At 33.5% G+C, this 24,138-nt stretch overlaps 1 protein-coding gene across 4 annotated transcripts in view; it reads left to right on the forward strand.

Annotated features, from left to right (window-relative positions):
- Positions 1–24,138, forward strand: part of CCSER1 (coiled-coil serine rich protein 1) — a 1,122,560-nt gene that overhangs the window by 622,914 nt on the left and 475,508 nt on the right. For 3 of the 4 annotated variants that reach the window (XM_033105324.1, XM_033105323.1, XM_033105325.1), the window contains one exon: positions 5,079–5,156. In XM_033105324.1, the coding sequence (XP_032961215.1) occupies positions 5,079–5,156 (78 nt within the window). Of the gene's footprint in view, positions 1–5,078; positions 5,157–8,097; positions 8,197–24,138 lie in introns of all 4 variants that reach the window. The other variant, XR_004422964.1, reaches the window with a different exon arrangement.

Genomic DNA, 24,138 nt, shown 5'->3' on the forward strand with positions numbered 1-24,138 from the left:
CAGTTATAGTTGGCACATAATATTATATTACTTTCAGGTGCACAACATAATGAGTAAACATTTATATAACTTACGAAGTGACGGGTAATATTTCTCAATCACAACTTCTCTCATGCTTTTTTTGATCAGTCATTAAATACTTATGTTTTTAACCCAGAAAAGTCATGTCCTTAGCTTCCAGAGGATCGAACTCAAAGACATCTCTCTAATGTCCCTTTTTATGAGGCCTTTCTTAATTAGCTTCACCTTACCGAGACGATTATTAAACTAGAAAAAATAGATTAGCCTGTCATAAACACTAAAGAAATCAGATAGATTTATCTTATTTATTTATTTATCTATCTATCTACTATCTATCTATCTATCTATCTATTTATTTATCTATCTATCTATTAGGATAAATGTCCATATGCTTTACGTCTAGAATATTGCATTCAGTTATCTGGGTTACAACAATCTTCAATGATTTTAATCTCCTAACATATAAAAAGCCCTGAATTACATTCTCTTAAATGAATTGACATAAACTCTTCTTAAATCTAGGTATATTTTCAATTTGTATAATCTCTTATGGGTTAATGAATTCCATAAATTTAAAATATGCTATGTAATGATATGTGCTCTTATTTCTTGAAAAAAACACTTCCAGTGCAGTCTCAAAGTGGTAGGTTATAGATGTCAGGCAATTTCGTAGTTCAGGTATCATAAGTTTAAATGAAAATAAATATGTTATCTAGGTGTTTGTTTTATTGATTTCTTGACATTTCCTCCAAAGCTGAGTCTTCCAATGCAAACATCTCTTATCTAAGTTGAAAGACAATATTGACCAGTGGAGCTATTTAAGTATATAGCTAAAACTAATATTTACTTAAATACCAATATCTGTTATTGAAATTAACAATAACTATTGTTACCAATAACTATTGAAGACTGAATAAGGATCCTTTGTTATTCTTCCTCTTTTTTATTACATGTTAGCAATTTTCCATCATAAAAAGTAAAAACTAATAATAAAAATAAAAATAATAATACATTTTAATGTCCAAGAAACATTATATTCTATATGAGGTGGTTTGATTTGCTCAGTCACTCTTGTGCTTGTTTATAATTCTACAGATGTCTTCAGTGATGTGCCCTCATTAAAGGTGGTTGAAAATAATGTGATCTCTGTGATAATGCCTTTTCATTCCTGAGCTCATCCTGGGATTTGACTTCATTAAGCAGTGCCAATGTTTTACCCTTTAGTTTTTTGCATTTTTTAACAAGTATTTTTTTTTATTATTGACATTGAACCCCATTATAAGATGATGTTCAAATTCTTTTTTACCCACCAAATTTCTAGTTTAAACTTGACTCAGATCACTTTGTGAATTTTCTTGTGTTGAATTATAATATATTTTAATTTTAAAAGTTAACTTTTCTCCTTTTTCAGTGTCAGTCTTTCAATACTATCTCTCCTTCAATAAACTTAATGTTTATATCCATGATTTAGAATCTAAATTCATGATTGCACAATTTTAAGGAGTTGGTGTGTTCTTTTTTACATTTTTAAGATATCCCCTTTTTGCCCTTAATTCAAACCTACTCTTTGCAAATCTGTCTTTTTCAAATTTTGGATAATAACACAGATTTTTTTTTTTTTCCCCTTTAGCCTCAAGGTACAAATTCATGTAGTAGAGTTGTAATCACTATTATATATATTGCCAATATCAGGTTCTGTTAATTTCATTAATTAATAAGAATACATTTTCTTTTATTATAGATTCTAAAGCTAACTACAAAATAGGTATTCATGTTCTGTTTTTTTAAAAGTTCTACTCACTTTCACCTTGTAGATTAATTTCACCAACTTCTGTGTAGGTAATTAAAATAATAGTTTAAGATAATATGTAGTTATAACTTGGAATTACTGAATATTTTCTTTTCAGCTTGTTTTACTGCACTCAGGTTAACATGCATGAATTTTTTAAAATAAATCATGTAGATGAATAAAGTACTATATATAAATACTATTCATAATTGTTTCTGTTACTCAAGACTAATAATGCAAATAAATACAAATATATTTTAAAATAAGAATAAATAATTTAATAGCTTAAGCAGAAGCAGAATATATTTTTAGATTGATAATATCATTGCTGCCAAAAGGATTTCATGTTTATTCTAAGCTCACCTACGTTTTATTAAACTTAAGTGATTAAAAAAAAAAAAAGATGTGCTTGTTTTAATATGGATATTGTCACTGTGTAGAAAATTTAAAGAAAATGAGATATTTTATCAAGGTTATAGATTTAATTATAAAATGTGACTACCAGAAGTTGAGTTTTTTTCAATTATCCCCTGCTCCTCTGAAAGAAGTTAGAGGAAAGAATTGCAATGTTTTCTTACATAAGAAAATACTGTAAGAGAGCCATAGTAAATCATGTGGTAAATCAATTGGTGGTCAAGAAAAATAAAGTTCAATATACTTCAACTGTTTCTCTTCTTCTCCAAGTTGGTTCTTCTGATTGCCTTTCTTATATATAAGTGAAATGATGTATTTAAATAAGTTCTGTTACAATTTAGTTATAATATTTGTATGGCCTTTAATTGTAAATTGATATTTCAAAATTTAAGAAAACTCATATATATATATATATATATTAGAGTATATATATATGTATATATATATATATATTAGAGTATATATATATATGAGTGTATATGTGTGTGTGTATATATATATATATATATATATATATATATATATATATACATTTCTTACATAAGAAATAAAAATTCTCTTTAGTCCTACCATCCAATAATATCCATTGTTGTGGTATGTCTTCCATGTGATTATCTATAATACTCTTTTTATTATATGTTAAATTTATCAATTCATAAATATCCACCTATCTTACATAAGTGCAAGTGACCCATGGATAATTATCTTCTAACAGCTATGTAGTCTTTATTTAATGTTCTAATTGTATGTTGTAGAAATTTATCATAAAATAGCATATATTTTCTTCCTACTATTTCACTAAATAAGATATTTAATTCTTAATTATGTGCACCTAAGTCTATTGAAAACTTATAATTTACTCTCCATATTTGAATATGGCATGCAAGTGCATACATAATAAGTAATTAAAATGACATATTTGTTGTAAAAATGCCTGAAAAGGAAGGAACAGTAAATTTCGTTACAACTGTCTGGTTTGTTTTTTTCCTTTTCTTTAATTTCCAAAGATAACTAATCTTGATTTAGGGTTTGTTTGTTTTGCTTTGATTAGACTATTGGCTAATAAAGCTGTTTGGATATTTCACTTATTTTCATTTAAATTTTCTAAGTCTTAGAACTCAGACCAATGAGCTAGAGTTTTATCAATCCTTTCCAACTTCTATCTCATGACAGAAGCCCTTGAAAATAGAAATGTGAGCCGAAGCAAAATGGGAGTATTTGTTATACATTCTTCCCCACTCTCATTAGTTCATGGTTTCTAATTCTTACACAAACATTTATATACATACAGATTTATAACAGAACTTATTTTTCTGATACTTATGACTCTAACCTATTTCAGAAGTAGGTAAACTCTTCTAAACAACCCTTCAATAATAATAAACATCATGGCTTCCTTTACCTCATACTACTTCTCCCTGTTCTTTCCCCCACACCAATATGAGTCTAAATAAACACAACTTATTACAAACACAACTTGGAAACTACAGCCATGTTTTCACTTACCCTTTTCAAACAATTAACACCTTACTTCACATTACATCTTTCTGAATTGTCTACGCTCCATTTTATTTTTGTCTGAATAACAGTGCTAGAAATTTTGCGATAGGCAAGTTAAACAATATGAGACATTAATAGTACATAAAGTAGTTATTTTCCATATTTCAATAAGTCAAAATAAATTATGTTTACCTAAATGATGTATTTACTTTGTTAAACAACTCTGTTAACTTGCAAATCTTGGTTAGAGTTGAGGGAAATAAACTGGGATGGGGAAGGGAAGGAAGAGAAGGTGGGGAGGGAAAGGTAGAAGAAAGGAAGGGAAGGATGAGCGTTGTACGTTTTGAGTTCTTGGTAGTGAGGTTCTTGATGACCACTGTCCTTTTCTGGAAAAAGATGAATTAAATCACAGTGTTTGTCATTAAGATAATTTATTAAGCATTCAAAAGAAAATAAAACAAAAAATATTCTGTACAGCAAGTTAAGTCAAAAAGAGAGTCTAGTGGAATCACATAAACTTCTATGGAAGCTTCCTCACCTTCAACTTTCTGAACAGTATTGAGCTCATTGAAAATGGGTGGTAATAGTAGTAAAAACCCCAAGATGAGATCTGAGTACCTCATTTCCAGCTGTGCCAGGAGCACAGTAGACACATTACAGAGTAATTAAGTTCAAGATCCCCTTTTATTTTAAGTGACATATTTAGGACTGAGAAGAGAAGTGTCCAGCCAGAAACCCAGTCAAAAGAGAAGACTTAAATTAGTATATTTGTACTTTTGATATGAAATCCCTAAGTTCCTTCATGTATTACTTCCCTTACTGAGTTATAAAATGATTAGATTAGTATCACATCTTTTAAAGTAAAGATTCTTAGATGTGCAGATTCCAGGAGAGAATTAAGGAAAAAATATAAAAACAAATTAAACGTAATGCACTGGTATTATTTATTGTGTGGGATTTTAAATGTAAATGCTGTGAAATAAGAGCAAAAACTTCTATCAATTTAGTTGTAAATAAACAAACACACACACAAACAAACAAACAGCTCACCAGAAACAACATAGACACTTAGTCTTGGATTTAAGCAAATCATGTCTCTCTAGGATTCAACTGTGGTTCTGACTCAGTGGTTCCTGTATTAAAAGAAAAAATGGCAATGTAGGGGTAGGTATGACCTGAAAAGTAAAGGTCTGAATATTTGAGCTGATATGCAAAGCAGCAACAAGGCAAAGTATGCACACAGAGAATCAGGAATTGCACACTAATGAAATCTTAGTAAGTAGGGAATATTAGTAGAGAAGTCCATGACTCACCAACAATGTGTTTTTGGTTTTTGTTTATTTTCATTTTGCAGGAAAAAGTCCAGCATTTACAGAAGGCTTTTGCTTCAAGAGTAGATAAATCCACACAGACTGAACTCCTAGGCTATGATGTAAGTAGCTTTATAAAACCATTTTTATCTTCTTTGTTGATATTCAGTCCTCCACAGCTTATTTACCTCTGCTGCTACTGTGTCCATGCATTGATTTAATAGAATTTAGTGGTGCCCCATTCATCTTTTGCTCTTAAATAACCCCCAAGTACCTTTGGAACTGAAAAAGATAATTACAGGCATTGACTAGCATACCAATGTCTTATTTTTTTTTTTTTAAACTAACATCTCTAATACAGTTTTTTGAATTAGTGAATTTGCAGACCCATGGGAGATACATACTAGAATACTAAAACAATTTATTATTAAGAAATTACTAATTTATTTATTAACAGTTTAATAAAGTTTGCAGTCACCAAAGCTAAGCACATCATTTTTACATTCTGGCACATAAAAGGAAACACAACTCAGCAGAGAAATTTACAATAATATTTTAGCTCTTTGGGCTTTAGGGCAGGCTGCAGAAAGTAATTTAATTGAAAGTTAGCATTTTTCCTTAGTGTAAAATACTTGATGAACTGTCAAAATAAGTTTGTAAATCATGTTTGAATACAAGATTGCTTCTGGTAACACTGAATGATTTCAAATGACTTTGATTCAAATACCTGTCTTTTCTTAAACACAGCTATGAAATTTTTGTTTTGCCTAAGTTCATGACTTTAAACTTCCTTTTGATGAAAAAATAGAGGAATCATCATCTTTATTTTGTATGTAACATTTGTGAGAACTCTCTCTTCTAGTTAAACACATTTATTAACATAATTTTTAGCACTTTATTGACAAGTATAAATAGATGTAATTTTAATTGTTTGATGAAGGTGTGTAATGATAAAACGTATGTTTATTTGCATATTGTCATTTTAAATAACATAAATATAGATGTTACATTTGTATTGCCTTGCAAAATATATTAATATGTTTATATAAAGCTACTTGTCTCTATTAGGAAATAAATCATCGCTTCTTGACATTTTGGCGAAAAAAAAGTATAGGAAATAAACCAAAGTTTTGAATTGCAGCATAAATTGTTTTCAGATATTTATATACAGCATTTTTCAATTTAGATTATTTTTCAACGATCTTTGTGGAAGTCTAATCTTTTATTAAAAGTAATGTATTCTTAAAACAAAAAGGGAAAACACTTAATGAATTTGGACTCAACTACTCAATTTTACTCAATATAAGGAAATGACATTTGGTGCACTGAATTCTAAATATCTAAGTGTCTGGATATAAACATAGAATATAAGAGATCTGTTAATACTTTCAGGACTGCTTGTGAGAAATACTTGCTAAGAGATGAATGGTACCTGTGAGGGATAACTGCGCTGTAGCTACTAGCAGCATTTTATGTGTTTTTCTATCTATGCCTCGTAATTTTCTTGTTTCTACAAAAGTGTCATATCAGTGCTATTTAGTTTTCTAAACACGTAAATAAAAATTAAAAATCAAGCCATGAACATAGCTAATCCTTGTTATTAAATCCCCATTATTCCAGCTTATTTTTATATTTGACAATGACAGTTTAGTGTATTTTCCTGGATTTAATTAAGGTTAAAGAGTAATAATTTCTTGGTAGTAAATCCTTAAAGGATCCCTTTCTGCAAGTGTCTGTTATGATTTTAGTAGTTTTAACTAGAATAATAATGCTTTCTAAAGATTTTGTGTTTCACCTTACTTGGTGAGATATATTGTAGGACATATTACCATAGGTAGGCATTCAGAATCTTATACCAGTAATTAGATGTAACTGTAGTATAAAGTTTAGAGAATTGTGTATGGAAAAACACGAGGTGAGAAATACTTTCTATAAGCAAATCAGAAATAAATAAAGCATTTTAAATGTGATGAATTTTGTGACTATTTGGAATATATGATTCATCATTAGTGTAATTTTTCCGTAACTGGGGTATCTTTTCTATACTTTTCAATATCTACTTATAAATTACTTTTCAGATTTTCATATGCAATAAGAATCATTTATCTTTTAATTGTCAATATTTTGCTCACATTTTTCTCAGGCAATATAATTTGACAGTATTTTAATTTTTTACAAATACGATGCATATATATAGGTATTATATATATATATATGTATTATATACATATAATACATATATATATATATATATATATATATATATATATATCCGGATCGACTACTACATTTATAATTTGCAATATTTGTCAGAAAAAAATAATGAAAAATCTTGTAGAAATCTTGAATATTATCGATGATTCTTATACTCTCTTGCTTTCTTCCTAAAGCTGCCAAATATTAGCCACAAATTGTTCTTTTTGGATCATTACGAATCATGTTTGAGTGATATGAGTGTGAGAATATAAGAGACGACAAGTATCTATTATTATAATTTACTTGGGAAGTTAGCTGTTGCTACACATTTTGCTTAAGATAGGAAATAAAATCTCCTTAAGACAATTACAATAAAAACTATTAAAAGAATTTCCAGAAATCTACTACAGTGAATCAGTTCAAAGGTTTGTACAATAAACTACTCTATCCTGCAACAGATTTACCAGGAGACTTGAAACTAATGTTAATGTACAATGTGCTCTGATTTGTAATGCACATGGCAAAAATAATTTCAGAGTGTCTTAGCAAACGCCTATAAACACAATAGTTTTCGTGATGAAGGAGATTGTTAAATAAATGATGGATGTGTCTTAAATAATCAATGGCAATTTAACCTCTTTCACCTTCTTCTGTCTGCACAGGTTTAGTTTATTGAAAGATCAAAGAATAATTTCTAAGGTGTCACTTGTGTTATTAAAACAGGGTAGGAGATGAATAGATGCAGTCAAGTAGCAATGTTGCCTATTCTAACATTACTATAAAGGTAGAGAAGATTCTTCTGATTACATCAACTATATAAATAGAAGCATCAACATAGCACACATGCTGTCTTTAAATATTTTATAGTTTGAACAACTGCAAATAACATTTTGGTTAGAATGACAGAGAATGAATAGCCAAAATGCTGCAGTGAAGATATTATATTCCAACACTGAGAAAATCCAGGTACTTTCATTAATTTGACATCTTCATGGATAGCTTTTTTTTTTTTTAACTTCCTTTTGATGTTCTACAAAAGATTGTCCTTTTAAATGTGGCTGATTGACTTTAAGTAGATTTTCTTTTCAATTGTTGCCTGCACTTGACTCAGAGCAGTTTCTAAGTTGCTCTTTTAGTCAAACATACTAAAGATTTAAAAGGGTTCTTCTTTTCATTAGAGTATGTTTTATACTTATAGTTAATGAGAAGTATTTATTTGTCTTGAACTTGCAATGTTTTGTTCGTATTTTCTTTGAGTTTTGAAGTTGTTGAGTATTTCATCAAATATTAAATCATTAATTACTGTTAGTGATTAATGAAAACCATTCGTGATTTTCATTTGCCTATTTAAAATTGACTTCTCTGTAGCATCACACACCTTTTGTCTCAGTCACATATGAGTGAAGCATAAATCAATTTGGAAATGCATGCTCATACCACTGTGTATTTTTCAGATATTTTAGCACATTTTCCAACTGGTGGGATTTACTTTATAAGTGCAGTTTAATACTCACATGCTAAGAAAATAATAATACTAGTTGTGTTATGAATACACATTTTGCAGAACTTCTCAATGCAGTGATCTGTATAATCTCAATCTATGCTGCTTTTCTTAGATTTAATTTTGGAGGCCCTCTTGGCACAATTAGTAATGTGCAGGGAGTTCTAGCAAATATGAAAATAGTTCATCATGTAAGTAATAAGAATGATAAATTTTTACTATAATCATTTTATTATCTATTAGACAAAGAAAGAGAGTATTTCCTGTTATGCTAATGTATTATGTCAGCCTATGGATTAAGCTCAATTCTAAGAATTGAGTAACAATCAAGTAGGCTCTCTCATCCACCTGTAGTTTGTTAAAGCTTTCTGTTTGGGATCCATTCATTACCAATCATCTTCCTAAAATTCAGTTCCTCTCTTCATCATGCATCAACATGCTCAGAATTTAGTAAATGAGTGTGTCCCCACACATGCTTTATTTGTTTCACTTATCTCAGGTATTTCTATTTATTTTTGCAAATTAAAAAAATCAAGATTACAAAGTGAATGATATATGACAGGTTTTCTTTTGACTATAATTTTTCATATTACCTTAGGGACAAGTTTCAGACAAGAACATCAATTAAAAACAATTACAGGAAACATGACCATTTGCCACCAGTGCATATTAACATTTAATAGAGGAATCACAGCTTACCCAGTGGTGAAGTTCTAAAAACATCACTTTTGAAAATCCCTACATGCATTCATTCAACAAATATTACTAAGTGTCTCTGAAAACCAGACTTTGTTCCAGCTATTTGGGATATATCTTTTAATTAAACAACAAATATTCCTCCATGGAACTTGCATTTTGTGAGGGGAAACTTACAATAAATATAATAAGTAAATTATATAGTACATTAGAAGGTGCTAAGTACAATGTGAAACAGAAAAAAAAAATAGCACAGGGAAAGGATAATTGGGAATGTAGGGGTGGGCTATGATCAGAACTTTTAAACCAGGTGATCTGGGCTGGTCTGAGGGTGAGATGTGAGACTTGAAGAAGGTAAGGTGAAAATCACTTTTAGTCAGAAATCCTTTTGTGATATGTGCTTCATGATAACCCCTTGAGTGCCTTCAGTCAGTAAGAACAAATTGTTTTAGCTTGCTGTAGCCTTAAGTAAAAATAGTTGGCTTCATTCTGTACCATTAAACCTTAGAATCAGTCCCAAGCCATCCAAAGACTTCACATCAGGGGAATACAGACCACCTGAGGGCACAGCCAACTCTGGCCTCTCAGAGCATATTCACTTAGCATAAGCATATGGAAGAGAGTTGGGTAGAATCATCCATGCTCTGTAAATTACATTTGTTTTTTTTCTCTTTTACATGCACTCTCTCTACCCCCTTCTCTCTCCGTGTGCCACCCTTCTTATAGAGTTGGCAGAGTTGAATGTATACACTCTAAACGTATAATTAGATTTCATTGTATATCAGCACATCCCATTTATCAGAGGTGTGCCAGTAACAGAAACAAATGTAGAAAGCACTCAATATTTACTTGGTGAAAAAATAAATGAATAGTTTAACTAAAAGACTGCAAGCTTAGTTTTGTAATATTAAAAATCTATAGCAAATCAGTATGTATTATTTTACTTTAGTCACAAAAAAAGTTACAGAAGGGCATATTACTTTATATTATTTTATATTTTGCATTATTATTTTATATTACTTTGTTATATCTAACAAATACTTTGAAATGACTACTTGGTGCCTTTTAGAACAAAGCATTAAGTGCGAATCAGCATAGATAATCAGTTATTTTAAAACAGAAGTGCCAACGTGCAGTAGCCTTTACAATATTGCATTGAATGCTTGTTTCTAAAATCCAGAATCTTTATCTAGGAGCCAGATCATTCCTGGAATGCCTCCAGGTCTTTAATTCAGCTCTGACTACAAAGAATTAGGTAACTGATAATTATTTTATCAAGAGAATTTGTGGTTGAAATCTTTATTGGGGTGAGGGGTAGGGGGGAAACAAGGTTAGGTGTTAACTATATAAGCTCTTGTAATTATAAAAATATTCATTACAATAAAACAATAAAAAAAACATGAAAAATATTTTGGATAGCTTAAATTATGTAGGGGAGGAAAGATAACTTTCCCTCTACCCTTCTAGGTTCTTGGCTGAGACTCCTCTATAATAAGAGACAGATTAACAAAGGAAAACAGTTTAGCAATAGGTATACCTCTCTTATTTAAGGGAGATTCGCAGGAAAACTGAGTAACTCCCCAAAATGGCCCAAGCCACTACCTTAAATACCATCTTCAACTAAGACCAAAGAAAGATGTTGAGAGGAGGGGGAAATGGGAGTGATGTAAGTGATGTTGGATCTGCCTGGCCGTTTCTGGGTGTGGGCCAGAATTGTGTCTCAGGAGACCAAAGAATGGAACATAGACCCAGGAAAGGCAAAGAATTTAAAAAGAGGAGAGTTTATTGAAAACAAAGGGTCAGAGCTCCTGAGCAGGAGGAGGTCCCAAATGGGGGTGCCCAGTGACTGAGGCAAAAGTTCTTACTTTTACACCTTCCCTTTCCTGTTTGGGGAAGGGGGCTGGGGCCTTCTAATGGAATTTATCTATCAGGCTTGTCCTGTTTGCCCATCCTGAAGGGATTAACGAAATAACCCATTCCCATCTATCAGGTCTGCTCCTTTGTCAGGCGAAAAGGGATTTGAGATAATTTATTAACCTCAAGGTGCGCTCTCATATCTTTGTTCTGGAGTGAAGGAGACATTCTAGAACCTGGAGTTTTAGGATACGGTTGCCTTTTGTTTATTTCACCAGGGACCCCTTGTGTGAACAGGTAGACCCCCTGTCTACCTACCAACATACTAACCTGTCTCAGGAAGCCAGTCTGGGAGGTGAGCAGGAAAAGCACAGAAAACAAGGTTATGGTTGTTAGGCAGATTTAAGTTGATACCTTCTCCAGTGATAAGTGTTTCTAGAAATTAGCTCATCTTCCTCTTTCTGGTTCTGAGAGAAAGACACTCTTAAAGATGGAGATTCCCCTTATAAATGTAAATGTCTCTTACAAATAGTAACTTTTATTCCACTATCAGAGCTTATCCTATGGCTGCAGTTTTTTTTTGTTTGTTTGTTTGTTTGTTTTGTTTTGTTTTCTTTTTTATGTCTGCAGTTTCTTAAAAGTAACCTACTCAAGGTAATCTTTATGCTAAGTAGGCATATTTTAGGGTAGTAAATTCTTCTCCCCTTCACTAGCTTCTATCTTCTGCCTGTAAAAGGACTGTTTATAACTGTAGAGGGGGAAAGAGATATATTAGATTATTAATGTGTTAAAAAAAAACATAATTCAACCCAGTAAATTTGAAGATCTAAATGACTCATAAACCCTGCAGCATCATGCAATGTAGTAACTAAAAGGGTGCTCCAAGGAGTTGTATAAATGGAAGGTTTTTCTTTTGTTTTTTTCGTGTTTTTTGTTTGTTTTTTGTAGGAGGAAGGGTGGGGCAAAGGAGCTTGTTTTAACAAAAGAAAAGAAAGGATTATTTTTAGAGGAAGGAATCATTTTTTGGGAGGAAGAGAACAGCAAATATTTTTATCAGTAGATTGCCCCTTATTTCTATGAGTGATGTAGAGAGCCCACATGACAGAATCAGTGTTGACCAGAAAATTCCAGACTAGTTGATTAAGATTACAGTTCTGGGAGAGGTTAAAACAGTGATTAGCGGAGGTGTTCCATCTGCATTTGGTATCATGGGCTTTAGCACAAGTGGCGCCATTTTGGGCCTGCGGTGTTTCTTCAACAAGTATTTCAAAATAAAGATGGAAAATGTTTTCATAATAACTGTAGAAAGCTGAGGGGAAAAAAAAGTTTCATAAATGTTTGGCTTCATACCAAACAGGCAAAGAAATGAAAAATTTTAAAATATCGCATTGCAGAAACTTCAGAGAGCCACATGTAACATTAACCCTGTGCTCTATAAAATAAAAATAACAGGAAATGATAACTTTATGTGACACCACATGATTAAGATGCTAATTAGTATTTTAAATATATAAAGCTGAATTACTTAATAAAGAAAATTTATACTAAAAGAACATAATTTGTAATTCAGAGTGTTACGCAGGGGTTCTTGCCCCTCTCAGGATAGAAATCAAGAGTGGTTGAACAGTTTTGCAGAAAGGTGTGTTAAAGCGAAGTCTTGATGCACGAAGGAAGCACACTCCAGAGAAAATGAATGTGGCTCCCCGAGGTTTACAGGTGCAGCAGTTTTGTGGGCTGTTGAGGTTAGAGGCCACTTCTTCCTCTTTCCTGTTTTCCTCCCTAAAGTATGTTGAGGCGAGCAAGTTCTTCCTTCTGCAGTGTACCTACATGCTACTTCATGTATCACATGTCTCATTAGCATCTTAAATCTCTACCAAGGGTTGTGATTTTTACTATGATAATGAAGAAAAGTTAACTGTAGGACAGCTCTTTTAACTAATGTGCATGCTCAGCTTTAGGAACTTTCCTGGCCTGTTTATACCTTTCCTCCTGCAATTATGGTTCTATTCCCTCATTGTTTCTTACTGGCCCAGAGATGTGACTCAAGGTTGTTTTTCCCAGCTGCAGGCTTAGGCTATGTGACTACCAACAACAAAAGTACTTAAAGAGTCAAAGTTCTTTATATATCAAAATTACTTTAGATTTATCATTATTTTTTGAGTTTTGTGTTTATAGATTTATAGGTTTGGATAAAATCCATCAAATTAGAGAAAATTTTGTTTAAGGAATAGTCTAATATAGAGTAATTGTGGAAAGAAACAGGAAACAGTTTTCTCATTTTCTCGTATTGCATTAAGTATAACCTAAAGAATTGAAAAATTGTTCAACATTTTTAAGCCTGAGGAACGACTAACGTAGAATAGGAAATAAACACTGAATAATTTTCCATAAATATATTACATATATATACACGTATGAGGTCTGACAATTAAGTTTGCGAACTGGTTGCAACGATGTTGCTAACCTTTTCTGATATCAGAGGAATTATTTGGTATGAATTTGTACCAACTGGACAAACAGTTAACCAGGTTTACTATTTGGTAGTCCTGAAAAGGCTGCGTGAAAAAAGTTAGACAACCTGAACTTTTGGCCAACAATTCCTGGCTCTTGCATCACAACCGTGCACCAGCTCACACAGCACTGTCTGTAAGGGAGTTTTTAGCCAGTAAACAAATAACTGTACTGGAACACCCTCCCAATTCACCTGATCTGGCCCCCAATGACTTCTTTCTTTACCTGAAGAGAAAGGAAATATTGAAAGGAAGACATTTTGATGACATTCAAGACAACAAAGAGTTCCAAAATTCCTTTGAAGGATGGACTAGGCACTGGCGTCGGTTCACAGCTCCCCAAGGGGAGTGCTTCATAAGTGACCATAAGTGACCATAGTGATATTCAGCAATGAGGTATGTAGCACTTGATCTAGGATGAGTTCATGAACTTAATTGTCAGAGCTCATATATGTATTTACATATGTTTTTGGCATTTCAAATATAATGAAGAATATTTTACCATATATTAATACGTGTGTTTTTATTTCATAATGTCAGTGACTGGAAATCATTCAATCATGTGAACATTTAAACACAGTTTTTTTTTTTTTCCTTTTAAAGAACAACATCATTATATGGCATAATCCCCTATAGAGGGGAATTTTGAAAATTGAAACAATATGTATAATTTTTGTTGTTTTACCATACAGCAATGCCATCTCTAGAAATCCGCCCTGAACATGCAGTCATGTATACAAAATAGTATCTCCACAAGGTTTCCATGATGGTCATTATTTGTATTAGCTGACAATGAAAAACAACACATAGATCCATCAATAGGGGGCTGTTTGATAAAGACTACTATTCACAAAATGGCGGGATGTAAAGCCAAACAAAAAGTGGGGAGGGGGAACATCCATGTTCTAATATAGCATAATCTCAAGATTATATTAATAAGTGAAGCAATCAAGGTGTGAAGCAGTTGTGTAGTATTGTGTTTTTGTAATATTTTGTATATGTACAAATAACAGAAAGCAGAAAAATAAAAAAATTTATCCATAAGGGGAAGAGAGAAGTATAGAACAGTATGGAAGAGGTACCAATGAAGTGAAAAATTCTGAGTATTTTTATTTAATATAGTTTTAATGGAAAAAGAAAATGAAGAGATTAAAATCCACTTGAAATAGATAAAACTTAATTATACATCAAATTGGTATCACCACAGGGGGGAAAAATTAAATTAATTTGGAATCCTTTCTCTGGTCGTATATCCTTAGTTGGCCACAGTCTAATGACAAAAGAGAACTGCAAAAATTCTAAAGCTTGACTTAGTAGTAAAATTATATTGCTATTGTTATAATTATCTTGAAGCTATTTATGTATATTGTAAGATTCAGCTAATAATTCAATCAAATTTTACTAGCACCCAAAGTATTCCAGGGTGAGAGAAGAGAAATATAACTATGAAAATTTTTTAAAAAGGAAAAAACAAACAAACAAACCTGTAATATAATCTTCAAATAGAAACTATCAACATGAACTCATAATTTACTGAAGAATATTTTTCAGTCCTGGCCACTGAAAGCGTATAAAGCAATAGTCAGAAACACCTAACCTGAAATGATTCAAGCTTACAGGCCTAATTTTCGGTATACAGTAAACACAGAAGGTAGATGCATGTGTAAAGCAATACCACAAGTCAACAATCAGACAAATTTCCAATGTGCAGTATTCTGAGACAACTGACATGTACCCCTAAAAAAGAAAGTGACACTAAAAATTGGGGGATTTTCTTAAAGAAACTAAAGAGACATAATAATAAATGTAATGCGTGTGTGTGTGTGTGTGTGTGTGTGTATATGTATATATGTACATACATACATATATATATATATATATATATATATATATATATATATATATATATATAGAGAGAGAGAGAGAGAGAGAGAGAGAGAGAGAGAGAGAGGGAAGGGACACACAAAAAAGCAAAAACAACTATGACAACTCTTAATTACTGAGTCTAGATGGTAGCTATGCAGGTGTTCAGGGTGCCAGTTTTTCTATTTTTATGGATACTTATGTTTAGAACTTTTCCCAGTAAAGGGAATGGCTATTACTTAAAGAAAGACAAAAGAAAAGAAAAGGAAAACAAAGGAAAGAGAAGGGAGGGGAGGGGAGGAGGAGAGGAGAGGAGAGGAGAGGAGAGGAGAGGAGAGGAGAGGAGAGGAGAGGAGAGGAGAGAAAGGAAAAGAAAAAAAATTAGACGTGGGATTCAAATAGCATTTAAATACATGTGACGCATGGTCTAGGACTAAAGCTTGGGTTCAGCAGTTCAACAGTAACAGTATATGAAGGCCATTTCAGAAAATTTGAATAAAGATAGTTGTTAGATAAGATGAAAATATACTGACATGGAAAGATAGAAGTCATTAAGTGGGGGAAAAATAGCAAGTGTAGTAACTTAAAAAAACAATGTACTCTATGTTTTGGGTGAAAAAAAAAAGGAAAATGAATATACAAAAGGTGGTGTGGTCACCTCTGGTTGTGTGTGTGGAATATGGCATTTTATATCTTTATTTCTGCTTATGTCTTTTTCACACATTTTGCGATAAACATATGTGCCTTTATAGTAATAAATTTGTAATTTCAGTGTAGAAGTGTTATTTAAAAAAGAAAATTCCCCATCAATGACACAATGATATGAAATTTTGTTTGTAAATTGTATTTAATTATAAGTACTACTTTCATGAAAAATAAAATGACTTGAAAATTTTGGAGTAAACAAAATTAAAACTTTTCTTCTAAAATATAACTATTGAAAGCACATATTCAATATTGGGAGTTTATTTTATTTATTTATTTATGTTTTCTAATTTGACACTCTATCGAATGCATTATATTTTAAAGCCCAAGATTATTTATTTTGTAATTGATTTTTTTTTAATTGACCATATCCCCAGAGTGGTTAATCATAAAGCAAATTATATTTTTCAAATTATTGTTGTCTCTACAAGTACTCACAGGGAACAATTTATTCTCATTAGCTCAGCTTTACTATTTCTTTGCAGTCCTCTCTGTGTCCTACTAGCTAAAAATGGCAGAGAACTATTGGGAATTTTTGTCCTCACTGTGTGACAAGTACTAGAATATTACAAACTTTGGTGGTAAGAGAAATGTTAGTGTCCTATAATTTAGCGACATTTGTGTCTCTCAACATATTCAACCTATGATATTTTTCCTGTTCATTTTCGTAACATTGTTTTAGAATATTAAAAGGTGGACCTGGATTAGAGTTTTATTAAAAATATGATTGTCAGGAGTCTTAAAATGTAGTTGTCAACTGACCAAAAAAAAAAAAAAAAAAAAAAAAAAGAATACAATTTAGTAACAGGTTTGCTATTCTTTTTTTCAAGGGAAAACAGTCCATGGGTTGTGGAGTGCGGTGCCTCACACTCCACAACCTGAGGGATTTGTGAGTTTATTATAGAGCATTAATAGCAGCAATGCAAAATGGTGCATGATTGGCTAGGAGGTTGGAGATTTCCTGCTAAGGCTAGCAGGTCCTGTTTTCTAGGGTAAGGTGAGCCAGATAAAGCTGAGTATAGTACTGTGATTGGTGTTTGTTAGGTTTCCTAAATAGTGAGGTATTTTTCCCTAAGGGTGTGCTGACCTAGGTTTAGATTTGTGAGGTGAATTGGGCCACCTTCATTTTGTGGGTCCCAATGCACATGTTTCCTTTCTCCATTGCCCCCTTCTGATCAATACTCTCAATTTTACTGAGAATTGTACTTAGAGTGTTGATCAGAATTTAAAGCCCTAGTGCCATTCTGAGCTACCACTCTTTTTTAATGTTGGAGTCAGGTTGTATCTCGGACTGCACATCATAGCTTAAGATATTGAGGTATCTGTCCCTGAGTTGACCATTTTCTTCATCTCATGATTGGCATTCTAGGGGAAAGGAGATTATTTGTCTAGTTGCCAGCAGCTGCATGCAGGCATTTAAAGCCTTTGAGAGAACACAATGCACCAGGAAGGCTGTTAGAATGACTGTAAGGAGGATAATGGTGAACGAACGTTTGGAGGGCACTCTGAAGCTATGCTCCCTGTGATACAAACCAACTAAGATTAAAAAAAAAAGAAAAAATCAGAGACTTCATTTAAGGAGTCACTTTCTTAAGCCAAATGCTTTGTTCCATGATCTTATGTAACTGAATCCCAACTCCCTCGGAAGTGTTAATCCAAGTGTTGCAAGTGGTATTGGCCACAGCACAGACACGTCCTTGCTCAGCTAAATGATAATCACGTCCTTGCTCAGCTAAACGATAATCAAGGGCTATCCTATTAACAAGAACAACTCTGGTCAGAGAGTGTAGGGACTTTTGTTGGGCAGCTATTGCTTTGACATCAGATTCTGCGATAAGATTCTCAAGAATTAAGGGGAGGTTCCTGATCAGAGCCTCATTTGCTCATACACCTAGCCAGAGGAATAGGGATCTGCTAGAGGAAGTGAATTTTGAATCATGACTGACTCCTGGTAATTCCTGTTTGGTTCGATAATGCAAATTGAGGGGAGTTGACCACTGAGAAGTCTCAGTTTGATTATGAAAAGTTAGGGGTACAGTTAGATAATGCAAATGGTGTTCTCTGGTTAAGTGCCACGCATTTGGTCATTCATAGGCCCAAGAACATCTTTCCTTAAAATTGCCACTAAAAAGGAAAAAGAAAAATAAAACCTGTTAGGGCACACACTACTCCCATTAAAATAGTGTTATTAATGGATTCATTCACTGAGAATTTTCAATTTGCCCAATGAAGCATGGATCAGTTAAGTTTTCATCAAGTTTTGGAAGATAATCTATTCTAAAATAAAATTTCTAAATTCTTTGCAGACGCGGGTGCCTATGGGAAAATTTGCAGTTTTATGGCAGGGGAAATTTGTATTTAGATAATTATAAGAACAGGGTGGTGAGCACATATTGATGTTTTTAAAGGTATTCCTTTCTGTCTGAGGTCATACAGTTATGACAGGAAAGAGGTAAAAGCAAGGCACAAAACATTCTGACTGTAAAAGTTGGACTCTGTAAGTAACTTCTAAGGGACGTTGATTGAGTTTATGGTGACATTGGGAATGGAAGAAAAATTGGGCACAGGGAGAACATAGGTATATTTAAGATCATGGACAAATCAGTTTTCGATGACAAGTCCTGCAGTCTGAAAGGTTACCCCCTTGGCAATGTCTTGAGTGATATGGATGACAGCATTGCCTTTGCAGGCCAATGCCAAAGTAAAGGAACACAGGAGAAAAGGGAAGTGTTTTATGTTTGAGGTTAAAGTAAGGAGTTATGATCTGGCACCTTGGGTGGAAGTAGTCTACTTCATGTAGCCTTGAGTGGAAGTCCAGTGGTGGGAGCGCTAGACTTGGAATCGGGTAGTGCCCTCTTCAATTGAGAGATGCAGATCAAAGGCCTGATGCCCTGAAGCTTAGCTGCTGCATTGGTAGTGAGGAACACTTGACAGGATCCCTTCCACTGAGGCGCAAATGCAGATTTTTTTTTTTTTTTACATCTCTTCCAAGCCACCCAAGTTCCAGTTTGTGAGGAGGAAAAGATTTTGGAATCCGGATTAGGAAAGACTTCTTTAACCTGTTGGAAATATGCTTTAGATAATACATAAGATATTTACAATGTTGTACCATTTCTAGATAAATGAGAGAAGTGTCAATATGAGGTTTGACCATCGGGACATGGATATTCCTGAGATCATTTCATAAGGAGTTAATTTGTGAATTCTATATGGTGTCCTTTGTATAATTAATAAGGCTAAAGGTAAATCTTTAGGCCATGGGAGTTCTGTGGATTTTGAAAATTTTGATAGTTCAAGTTTAAGGGTGCCATTTTTTTAAAAAAAAAAACTTTTCCTGATGGTTAAAGTTGTTTGGGACAATAGTAATGTTACATAGTATAGGGCATCTTTTTGAGGGCCTGTGCAATTTGTCCAGTGAAATAGTTCACTCAGTCACTGAAAATTCTCTAGGTATATCCCAAGATGAGATAACATTTTCTAAAAGTTTATTTTTTTGTTTTAATTTTTATTTGTTTGTTTTGTTTTGTTTTGCGACAATAGACGTATTGGCGTTTCTACAAGAACAGGTCTCAACCCATCCAGAAAAGAAGCAAACAATGACTAGTACATATTGATAACCTTGTGCTACAGCTATTGAATAAAATCCAGTTGCAAATGTTCAAGTGGTCCCATGTGAGGTAGAGTTATGCTACCTGAAACTTGTATTACCAGGATTATGAGTTGCACAGTTCTTGCACCAATTAAAGTGTAGTTGTAGCCTTACAGAAATTTCCCCATGCATACTGTCCCTTAATTTGGATCATGTTTTTCTGTTCCTTGGTGTGTCATGAAATATAAGGTATGGCTTAAGGACAGCTTGAGGAAATCTCAGAGAACCAGGCGGCCTTTCTGACTCTCCAGAGACTGGAGATCTCATTGAATATACAAACCTTTGATTTCCGCTATTGCTGTTCCCCTAGCGGGAAAATAATTTGTAGTGATGTGTGAGGTTAAGTTAGAAAATTAATGGGTCTTTGAACCATACACTGGATTTTATCAATCTCTGGATGCACTGGCTTTGGCACTAAAACCTGCCAATGCATTTCCCTGGTACTTGGACTTGATTCTTTTAGTGTGAGACTTGATCTTAATTATAGTGAGTTTAGAAGGGAGTAGAATGACAGAGAAGTTCTTCTACTTGTACCCCATTTTTAATAGGAATGCCTCTTAAAATTAGAAAGCCTCTTTGTTTTTATAACATTCAAAAATCATGTGCCATACCAGAGTGGCTATCAGTGTGAATGTTGACTGATTTTTCTTGAATGATTATGCATGCTCTAGTCAAGGCAAATAATTCTGCTTGTTGTGCTGAATTAAATTGTAGGAGAAGTCTGTGTTTAACTAACTCATATTCAGTAGTGACTGCATAACCAATTTAATATTTTCCCTGCTTATTTTTGGTATAGGACCCATCCACACGTAGACTTAAATCTGGATTATGTGGGAGTATATGCTTTAAATCTAGACATGGAGAAACTAATCGGAAAATACATATCTCACAGTTATACTATTCTCCTTTACCTGATAAGGAAAGTGGGGTAGCAGGATTAACTTAAGGTTGCATTTAAGATGTATGTTAGATTGAGATAAAAATAGGAGGTCATAATTAATGAATCTACTTGGAAAGATGTTGAGTTAGAACTGAGTTTAGATGATTGTTAACAGCATTAGGTATTTGGAGATATACATCATTTCCTAAGGTCAGCTCTGCTGAGACTTCTAATTTAGCTGCAGCTGCAATCCCCTTAAGACTGGGTAAGCTCTAGCTAGTGAGTCAAACTGCATGCTACAATATGCAGTAGGTCTCATTCTTCCACCTTGGTCTTGAGTTCAAACTTCTAAAGCCTGATTATTCCATTCATGGGTGGATAAGTTAATCGCCTTGTAATAGTTGTATAGGCCCAATGCAGGGAGTTCCTGGAGGGCTCTCTTAAGGTCAGTAAATACTTGTTCATGCTTGTCTTTCCATGGTAGTAGTTCTGGTGTGGAGGTTTTGGTGAGTCCATTAAAAGGGGAACTGCCAAGGAAAAATTAGGAACTCAAAGCTGGCAATATCTTGCCAGCCCTAAAAGCCCTCTAAGTTGTTTGTTTATTTGTTTAGTGTGTGAGTGAGTGTGTTTTTGTGTGTGTGTGTGTGTGTTAGGGTTTAGAAAGTTTTGTATTAATTGTATGCTTTGGAGAAAGTGAAATCCCCTGAACTCTTAAGTTGTGTCCTAAATAGTGAACAGCCTGTTTTCAAAACTGAAGGTTTTCCTTTGAGGTCTTGTGACCATTGTTTGCCAGCTATTGGAGGAAATATATAGAGTCTAATTTAAAGGCTTCCTGAATGGGAGAACATAGCAACAGATCGTTCACATACTGTAAAAATTAGGACCCCTGTGGGAATTATAGGGTACTTAGAATTTGATAGAAGGCTTGGGAAAATGGGGGGGGGGGGTACTTAAGTAAATCCATGAGGTATTCTGTCCAAGTCTGTTGCCAATTGTTCCTTATTAAGACAAATAAACATTGGCTGTTTAGGACCTCAGGAATGCTAAAGAAAGCTGAACATAAGTTTGCCATTGTAAATCACTTAGGATATGGTGGGACCTGTAATAATAAGGTTTTTGGAACGGGTATCCTCAGAAAATGAGGAATCACAATTTTATTCATCGCCTTTAGATCTTGGACAAGTTGTTATCCTTGCCCGTTTGACTATATAATTGGGAGAATGCGAGTGTTAACAAAGGCTGGTGCAAGGGACAAATAACCCCTGAAAAATTAAAAATTTGACAGTGGGGGTGAGTCATTGCATAGCTTCTACTTTTAATGGATATCGAGGCAATTTTGGCAAGAGTTTGGTAGAGTCTATTTGGATTTTTATGGGTTCAACACTCTTGGTTTTTCCAATGTCTGTTGAGAAAGTTGCCAAGAGAGTCTGGGGAACTTCAGATAACTCTACAGTATCATTGGGTCACTCAGTATTATCTATAGCAAATTGTAGAGCACGTAATAATTCTGATTCAGGTTGGTCAGGGAATTCAAGGATTATTTCTCTATTGGGAGTAAAATTTGTGCTCTTGTACTTTAGATAAGAGATCTCAGCTGATTAAATTCAAAGTGGTTGAATCACAGAGTAGAAAAACATAATTGTAGGAGACTGGTCCTAAAGTCCTGTGGACCTATTTTGATGGGTAGTCTCTTTGTGTCTTATTTAAAAAAAAAATAAAAAAATAAAAATAAATAAATAAAAAACAAACAAACAAAATATATATATATATACACACACACATGTATATGTATATATGTGTGTGTGTATATATATGTACATATATGTGTATATATACATATATATATCCCCCCCCACTGAGAGGGGATAGGTTGCTTTAAAAAAGTGGGGCTTAACATAGGTGAGGTCACTCCTGTGTCTACTCAACCTGTACATCTTTCTCCACTTATTTTGATTTGAATTTCACCATGTTCACTTAGAGTGACTACAAGAAGCAACTTTCGTATATTTCCTTAGGAGCCCCATCATTGGAATGGTTTTGGAAGTCTAGAAGATAGGCTTAGCGTTTGTTTTTTTGTTTTCTTTGGGAACAGTTTTCTTTTTTCAATATCTTGTCTGTTCAGAGATGTGACATGAGCCTGGGGGCCAGGATTGTTTAGGTGGGGCCCCTTGAAGTTTAAAATGATAAGATGGCTTGTTTGATGGCTTTGTCCCTTGGAACTGGAGGGCCGTGAGTTTGTTAGCTTCGGTTTTTTGTTTTTTTTGTGTATTTTTTTTTTTTTTCATCTTTTCCCTAATTCTAAAGTACGTTCAAACTATTCAGCCAGAATACAAACTTGATCAATAGTCATGACTTCCCGTTCTGGTCTATTACACTGGATCATACTGGAAAGACCTGAGAAGAGGCTGCTCATAAAGAGGGACAGTGAGGGCAGGTTGATTTGAGCAAGTTATTTTAGTAAAACATGAGTGTCTTAGAAATAAAGATTCAAATCTGTTTCTAAAGTCTGCTACTGATTTATCCTTTTTTTGTTTAAAATATTGAACAAGAGTCCAATTTGGTCTTGGTGGAAATATTCTGGGAATGACCCTGAAGAAATCTTGGGCCACTTTACAAGCTCATCTAGTGTCTCTGGCTTCCTCTTTAGGTTTCATCCACTCTGCCTCTCTAAACCATTTTCAGATTTTTTTCTGGACCCACCAGAATGTACATTAATTGTGATAGGTCAGGGATTCCCGGGTCATACTCATTAATCAAGATTCTAAATTCCTCAGTAAATTTTTGTGGATCCTCCTTTTGTTCAGGGAAGTCTTTTACTATTGCTCATATTTCACCCTTGAGCTATGGTGTAAAAGTTGTTTGGGGAATAAATTTAAGGGCATCCTTGTTTGTCTTAGGATTTTCTATTGGCTGAATTTTAAACGGAAATTGAACGGTAAGATCTTCGAATGGAATGGAAAGGGAGATCCAACAATGAGTTGAGAACCTCAGGGTTGTTACCAAAGGGGAAGTAAGAGGAGGGTGTACATTCAGGGTAAGAGTCAAAGTATGGAGTGTCTGTCAGATTTTTTAGATTTCTGTTGTTTTAACTATGTGGTGGCTTTTGGCAATGAATCATTAAGAGACACGATTTTTGATTCAGAAGCCTTTTGTTACATATCAGCATACTGTAAGAGACTGTTAGCATGAGAACTGCTATCTTTAGGTCAGGGTTAACAGCCCCTAGCCTGAAACAACATAATTATAAAAT

This window comes from Rhinolophus ferrumequinum, chromosome 5 (assembly GCF_004115265.2).
Source record: "Rhinolophus ferrumequinum isolate MPI-CBG mRhiFer1 chromosome 5, mRhiFer1_v1.p, whole genome shotgun sequence".
Lineage (NCBI taxonomy): Eukaryota > Metazoa > Chordata > Mammalia > Chiroptera > Rhinolophidae > Rhinolophus > Rhinolophus ferrumequinum.